Source organism: Pinus tabuliformis, chromosome 1_1 (assembly GCF_031772625.1).
Source record: "Pinus tabuliformis cultivar Carrire ecotype Pingquan chromosome 1_1, CPIR1, whole genome shotgun sequence".
NCBI classification, from domain to species: Eukaryota; Viridiplantae; Streptophyta; class Pinopsida; order Pinales; family Pinaceae; genus Pinus; species Pinus tabuliformis.
Window position 1 is genome coordinate 801,503,807 of NC_142297.1, and position 8,460 is coordinate 801,512,266.

At 36.3% G+C, this 8,460-nt stretch overlaps 1 protein-coding gene and 1 pseudogene across 1 annotated transcript; both read left to right on the forward strand.

Annotated features, from left to right (window-relative positions):
* The first annotated feature begins 799 nt into the window (after positions 1-799).
* LOC149216433 (EPIDERMAL PATTERNING FACTOR-like protein 6) lies at positions 800-1,400 on the forward strand. Its single transcript, XM_089391201.1, has 2 exons — positions 800-928; positions 1,036-1,400. The coding sequence occupies exons 1-2, from the start codon at positions 824-826 to the stop codon at positions 1,273-1,275; spliced, it is 345 nt and encodes a 114-aa protein (XP_089247327.1). The 5' UTR covers positions 800-823; the 3' UTR covers positions 1,276-1,400.
* Positions 1,401-1,696: 296 nt separating this feature from the next.
* Positions 1,697-2,197, forward strand: LOC149216434 (ADP/ATP translocase ER-ANT1 pseudogene; annotated as a pseudogene).
* Positions 2,198-8,460: the final 6,263 nt, after the last annotated feature.

An 8,460-nucleotide genomic window follows, 5' to 3' on the forward strand; every position in this document is an offset into this window, starting at 1 on the left:
ACACATATCATTCATGATCATAGCAATATCTCTCTATATATATATCTAAATCGTTTATATACTCACTTGTAGGGTTTTTCAGGCCCTAAGCATCTCTCCATGATCTGGTACTAACAGCTTCTCTTGTAACGTGCTCGTGTCTTAATTTTAATTATGAGTATAGATCTTTTTGTCTGCGAATACAGAATTGCATTTATAGTCTTGATGTACTTTATCTCAAAAATAATGTCTCAACCTGCAATATGTCTCAACAACTTGCCATGTCTCAACCTGCAATATGTCTCAACAACCTAGCATTTATATTGCCAGGACCTGTTGGCCGTGGTCAGAACCCACCAGACCTTTATCAGAACAATTTTTCTTGCAAAATTCCCATTGCATCTTACTGTTCCCAAATGTGTTTTTCATCCACAGAACCTAATTACCATGATCAAATGCTTTGTAACACTGATTAATGAATAGTTTTCTCTGCTCTGTGGCAGTGGATCTCCCCATTTAATTCCCACTTCAATTTTTCATGTGAAAAGTTTTGATGGTTAGAAACATTTATTTTTGTACCCAATACTTTCATTAATTCATTTTCAAACTGGGTTAAGATGAATTTATGATAATCCATACACAAAACTTTCATCATTTCATTTTAAATCTGGGTTAAGATGAATTTATGATTATCCATGAATCTGTAAAGCACTTTAAATTTCTAACAATGCATCAATGGTAGTTTGTTAGTTGCCTTTTTCTTGTTTTGAAAGTCTTTTCTACCAACTTAAAAATCATGACTGAGCCAGAGATCATTAATGTCAGAGACTACAGATGATTAATCATGATTTTGCTAACGTTGATATCATGGTCATTAACAGAGCTGTCAATCACAAACCCTTGCAGTCTGAAACAAAAAGGACTGGTGAACTTTTCAAAAGATATTAAGGTATAACCTAACTTCGTATTCTCTTCAGCTCTTCTATCTTCTACTACATTACTGTTTATTTATGATTTGATCCAATAACATAATTTTTCATTTTTCATGGGTTACAGGAAACAACATTAGATTTGCAGCAGCAACGCCATGAAAATGGAGCCTTGGATTACAGAATTGGAGGAAGGAGGTATCTGAGTGGGCCAGGCTCTTCCCCACCTCGTTGCACCTCTAAATGTGGAAAGTGCACACCATGCAAGCTTGTTCATGTGCCTGTACCCCCAGGAACTCTTGTAACAACTGAATACTACCCTGAGGCCTGGAGATGCAAATGTGGTAACAAATTATACATGCCCTGATCTTCAGCACCCAACTGATCTTCATGCACATGCAGCTACAGTACATATCATTCATGATCACAGCAATATCTCTCTCTATATATATCTAAATCGTTTATATACTCACTTGTAGGGTTTTTCAGGCCCTAAGCAACTCTCCATGATCTGGTACTAACAGCTTCTCTTGTAACGTGCTCGTGTCTTAATTTTAATTATGAGTATAGATCTTTTTGTCTGCGAATTTTATTTTGTGAAGACACAGAGTTATTGTATTATATTTTATTTCCAAACCCAACAAGCTACCAATGCTTATAATGGCTGATGATCAGGAACATACTGACAATGTAATCAATGCAGAGGAATTGGGTTATAATGTTCAATATTTAATATTTCTGAAATTGACTTATCGATTTGCTTAGCCTCTGTATCTCCAGATTCGAAAATGAGGCTGGCGATTTTGGCAAGATTGTTGGATGTCTGCAAGAAGACCATTGCCAGTGATGGTATTGTAGGCCTATACAGGGGCTTTAGTGTTTCAATTATAGGCATCACTGTATATAGAGGGCTATATTTTGGAATTTATGACACAATGAAACTTGTGATTCTTGTTGGATCCCTCAAGGGAAATCTTCTTGTTAGTTTCATGCTAGGGTGGAGTGTGACAACAATTTTTGGTATTATTGCATATCCTTTTGATACACTTAGGTGCAGAATGCTAATGACTTCAAGTGAAGCTACTAAATATAGCAACACCATCCATGCTTTTCAACAGCTTGTACGCCAGGAGGACATCCTTGCCCTCTTCAGAGGAGTAACAGCTAATATTATGTTAGGAGTAGCAGAGGCTGGAGTTCTTGCATTATATGATCAGCTTCAGCTACTAGTTCTGAGTAAGTTGAACAAGTCAATATTGATATGTAACGGATGCATGGACAATGTTTGAAAAAATGCCTGAACGGGATGTGGTGTCATGGAACATTATGATTGTTGGATATACAAAAAATGGGTATTGTCAGGAGGCATTAAGGCTTTATGGCTGGATGCAATGGACAGCTATAGAGGCGGATCATGTTACCTTTGCCAGTGTACTTGGTGCGTGTGCTGGCCTAGAAGCTCTGCAGCAGGGAAACACAGTGGCTTATAAGATGTTGAGACGAAGCATATCCAATTTGCTTCAGAAGATAGGTGCAACAATGAATGATGTGCATGCATCAAATGACCAAAGTTCTACATTTTAGTTTGTGAAAATCACAATAGGAAAATATTTCAGTCTTGCCATTATTCTTACAGTGGCAAGATTTTGAATTTTAGTTGTTCAAGAAAACTATTTTTAGTATGTAGTATGTAGTATCTATTTGTGATGATTGTTAATATGAAAAATAATTTGTTTTGCAACGCCATATCATGTGAATTGAAGATTCACATTTGGTTTCATACATTTGATGAAAATGGGGGTTTCATGCTAAGTCAGTCCCTCTATCTTCAGGTAGACAGAGTATTTGCTCAATAATGTGTAAAGCTTCCCTTGTTTCAAAATCAGAAGTCAACATGAAGGCATTGTCCATTTCAATAATGTTGAGACGAAGCATATCCAATTTGCTTCAGAAGACAGGTGCAACAATGAATGATGTGCATGCATCAAATGACCAAAGTTCTACATTTTAGTTTGTGAAAATCACAATAGGAAAATATGTCAGTCTTGCCATTATTCTTACAGTGGCAAGATTTTGAATTTTAGTTGTTCAAGAAAACTATTTTTAGTATGTAGTATGTACTATCTATTTGTGATGATTGTCAATATGAAAAATAATTTTTTTTGCAATGCCATATCATGTGAATTGAAGATTCACATTTGGTTTCATACGTTTGATGAAAATGGGGGTTTCATGCTAAGCCAGTCCCTCTATCTTCAGGTAGATAGTATTTTCTCAATAATGTGTAAAGCTTCCCTTGTTTCAAAATCAGAAGTCAACATGAAGGCATTGTCCATTTCTTTAATTTCTCAGTGGCACGTTTATTTCCCAAGTTAATGAAGCTTCCATATTACTCTACAAATTGTTTTAGTAGATATGGATAGTTTAGGCCTTATGATTTGTAAGTCAAAGTTATTTTCACATAAAAAAATCGTTGTTGATATGGCACTGGTTGTCTTCCTTCCCTTTTGTTCTAATGCCTTCTCTCTCAATTTGACAGTCTTCCTTGATTGAAAGAGTTGTGGGTACATCTGATCCCTGACAATCATTCAGTTCAATATTTGATGGCCTTGAAACTACTAAACCCAAATTCGTGTTGTTCTTGCATGTACAATAAAAATGGTCCCATACCAGTCACTATTTCTTTGAGTAACATAGAGAAAATGTCTTAAATTCAAATATTAAAAGGAATGAATGCAAGGTTTTAGAGACAATTCAGATCGATCTAAAGAGAGATGTAGGAAAATGTAATATTTTCAAAGGAAAATGTATCATGGCCCAAAAGGGCCTCTATACAGAGACAAGACCTATCATATATTCAATGGATAGCTACTCTAACATGGAATACTTGTAACAGAGATGGAAACCAAATGGTTGCAACCTACCTTGTTTCAATTTTAACATCATTCTTAGAATTTGTAAGAAGCTGTGCACTTTTTTTTTGCAACGCCATATCATGTGAATTGAAGATTCAAATTTGGTTTCATATATTATTGATCTATGAGGTAAAGTCCCCTACAAATGCTCGCAAGAAATTTATATCATTTCGTTTGCAGTTATACATGAAAGGATAATTGCACAAATGTAGCCATAATTATAGATATGAATTTTAGTTTGATGATTTAATTCCATATACCATGTTTAAGTCTAATTAGATTGTTCATGTTGTTGGAAAAATGACTCTTGAGTTTTCATAGAAATTGGATTGATTAGACACTGATGTCTAATCCTCAAGTATACCAGTTTCGTCTCTGGCTCACGGTGAGACATGTGAAAATTAATATTATGAAGCTACCACCTACTATACAATTTCTAATGATTTTGGCCTCCTAGGATTCTGCAGCTCAATATCAGATGCAATATCATAAAAGCACAGGGGAAGAGCAATGGAGTTTGATTTAGATTTTTACAAGTAATAAATATGACATAAAATCTACATTCTTGCTCATGTTCTGAGCTTGTGATGTTAGTTTTAGCAACTATGATGGATCTCACAAAATTTTTTCTGTCAAGTTGTTTATCTAGAAACAAGTTATAGCAACACCATCCATGCTTTTCAACAGATTGTGTGCCAGGAGGGCATCCGTGCCCTCTTCAGAGGAGTAACAGCTAATATTATGTTAGGAGTAGCAAGGGTTGGAGTTCTTACACTATATGATCAACTTCAGCTACTAATTCTGAGTAAGTCGAACAAGTCAATATTGATATGTAGCGGATGCATGGACAATGTTTGAAAAAATGCCTAAACAGGATGTGGTGTCATGGAATACTATGATTGTTGGATATACTAAAAATGGGTATTGTCAGGAAGCATTAAGGCTTTATGGCCGAATGCGATGGACAGCTATAGAGGTGGATCATGTTACCTTTGCCAGTGTACTTGGTGCGTGTGCTGGCCCAGAACAACTATAGAGGCAGATCATGTTACCTTTGCCAGTGTACTTGGTGCGTGTGCTGGCCTAGACGCTCCGCAACAAGGAAACAAGGTGCATGGCCCTGTAATTAGAAATGGGTTTGACATAGAGGACCCTGTAGGGAATGCTCTTCTTACTATGTTATGAATGTCCTAGCTTCTACACATGTTTATTATTCCCTACGTTAGTGTTCCTTGGCCTTGATTTATAGTATATTGGAAAAGGTTATGAGATATTTTACAATCTTAAGTCAATGCATGCCTTCTCATATAACAATCACATTGTCCAAGATAAATCAGTTTGTCAGATAAATTTTGTATCTTTTGGGTGAATTATGTTAGGGCAAGTAGAATCTGCCATGTATAGCTTCTCTTCAAATCTTCTACACATAACCTTAAATAACTATGCTCGAAATACCGTCTATATCAATGAAATATGATCACATGATGTGTCACCATTGGCATACCACCCAACAACACTACATTATGCAAATTGCTAGCAATACTATACTCAATGTAACCAGCAATACTATACTCAATGTAACCCCTATTCAACATTTTTTGTAAAATTATGGCCGATATGAAGAAATGAATCAAGTAGAAATTCAATCTGTCTTATGAAAATGTCACTAACTATCTAGGTATGTTTTTGCTATGTATGCACCCTAGATTACACCGAACAGAAACTAATACACATCAAATATTTTACTAATCCCCTCTGCTTTTGCATTTGTCCATTTTTCTCTATCAAACATATGCTTGTCACAAAAGGCAAGTAATTGCTTATGCTTGCAGTCACACTATTTTGTATGAGACGATTTGCAATTAGCGTTACAATAATTAGTGCAAGAACAGAGTCCATTCAATAAACAATGGAAACAATTTGCATCTCTCACAACAATTCCCTTCTCAGTGATCATCGAAATGAGCTTTGTGGGATTGTGGCAACGCCTTCAAACGCGAGGTTCTTGGTAATCTGGATAGCTGATCTAGGCATTTGTTGATGATAAAAAATAAACACCAGTAAAGAAGCAAAATTGCATAAAATTTGGACTTCTTTCTTCTATGCTATTGTTTCTTATGTCATTTGCATAAAATTTTGACTTCTTTCTTCTATGCTATTGTTTCTTATATCATTGCCTTGCGGCGTTTCCTTTGCAACATGTGGTGCAAATGCTAGTTTATTATTTTTCCATATAACCCACGACATGTAACCCTTAATGACAAGGGCTCGTTTAATTCACCATTATAATATCTCCCTTACTCTAAAAACACCCCTCGATCTAAAACAAATATAACTATTCCATGTCCTTCTATATAAAAAATATATATTATTAATATAACAAAGTATTTGCTGCGAGACACTCGTTTAAGCAAGGCGTAATACAATTTGGATCTTTTAAAAGACTAAAAACACTTTACATCGTTAAAACACTTAAAAAAATTATATAATGATTATAAAAGACAAATTGGATTATTAATATAATGATTTGCCTCTTAAAACAAGAAAGAGTTTGCATCACTAAAACATTTAAAAAATGTACATGCCTATGATCGAGGCGTTAGGCACATGCTCGAGAAAAAATGTAGTTTTTATGAATTAATAATTAAATTTAAATATAAACATAAACTAGCATTTGCACCAGATGTTGCAAAGAAAACGCCGTAAGGCAATAGATAACATATAACACTATGTAAGGCAATCGATAGCAATCGATAGCATATAACACTAATTAATGCTTCTAGCATATCACACTAATTAATGTTTCTTTGACAACTATTGAAAGACAAAAAAAGAGATTAAAAAAAGGAAAGAACCATGCTATAATGAAAACAAATTAATGCTTCTTTGACAAGTGTTGAAAGAGGAAAAAAAGATCAAGAAAAGGCAAAGGACCATGCTATAATGAAAACAAATTAATGATTCTTTGTCCCCTGTTGAAAGACAAAAAACAAAGATAAAGAAAAGGCAAGGACCATGGCAAGAGCTAACCAGCTTCCTATCGGGCATTTAATGCACCCGATAGCGGCCTCACCATACACACATGCCCATACCATCCATCATTTCTCAGGGAGCTCGACGGCAATTTTTTCCGGGAACGGGTGACCCACCACCTCCGAGCTGGCACCCGCTGTGCTGGCAACCAACACCTGCGCAATTTCAAACGATCCCTCGCGCCAAACATTCATTTGCTCCATTCGCACAACCAGAACAAGTCCTCTGCAACCCTCTCGAGCATTCGTTTCTCCTGCTCACGGTGCTCGCTCACCTCGCAGGTCCGCTCGCGGTGTTGAATCCCGACAGGCTGTGCCCCAGGCGTAAGGTAAACTATACTCTGTGAACAAAGACATCCACCATTTTGGCGGCCGCTCGGAAGGCCTATGCATACAAATCCCACCCTGTGTTGCTATAAATTATCTGCATTGGTAGCTCCTAGCGTCTGGCGGAACATATACATTCAAGGTCTCCATTTGGGTGCAGGTTCGAGCGACGCTGAAGGTGTTTTCCCATTGCATCGTAATCAGTTACCAGATTTATAACGAACCACTTAGCCATTCAGACATCTTCAATAGTTTTTAGGACGTGGTTTAATGGTTAATAGTTAAGTAGGGAGGTCTAATCTCAAAGAAAATTATATATATCTGAAAATTGCTCCAAACGCAGTCCAATCTCAAGCAAACTTATATATATCTGAAAACTGCTCCAAACACAATTTTTTTAGTTGAAAAAAATACAATAAACCACCGCCATTACAATTGCAAACTCAAGCTCCTACATCCAGTGTGCTTGATTGTGTACTACCCACTTAGCCATGGAGGCCATGAAAATCAGATAATCCTAAACCACTGCCATTGCAAGCTTCCTGCATCCACTGTGCCTGCCTGTGCACTTTGCCAGGTGCATAGTTTATTTGGGCTTTTCATTGGGGTGAGATTTTGAGTACAAATATATTCAATTCTGTGAGAGGAATTTGGTGCACATTAATTTTCACATGCTTGCTAGGAAGGATGACCACGGAAAAATGCAAGGGCGCCAACTGGTGGAGCATTGATGTAAGTAGTAGGCTCAGACTGCCTGAAGTATGTTGCCACATTTGCTTTATCCTCCTTTTCAACTGAAAACATTTTCCAATGCTCCTTTGGTGTGGTGCCATTGCTTTCTGCAATAAATGAATTATACCTTGCTATTTTAGCAACAAAAAATATAATTGCAAGTGAATCTCATTTTCGTGTCAGATCAACAACCTTTTTCTCGAACTTCTTATTCTTACTTGCTGAAAGAAAACTGTGTTTTTTGTTATCAACCTTTAATATTTCTTTCATGTCTTCTCTTGCATTATTATGGCGATCTTGGCCATGTCAAATGAAGTGACCAGACTGACATAAGATTAGGCTAGTAATGCAAGCAAGGCGATGACTGCATGTACATTTTGAATTGGTGCCTCAACAGGTGCTAGCATCTCTAACAATTTTTTGAAGTGATTGATGTTGTTGGCCACATCTTATGTTATCATCTTTATTTGTGAAAACTTCCTCAGCTATATCTTAGGATCACAACTTGATATACATAAATGTTAAACAGCTTGAATTTCAATTGAT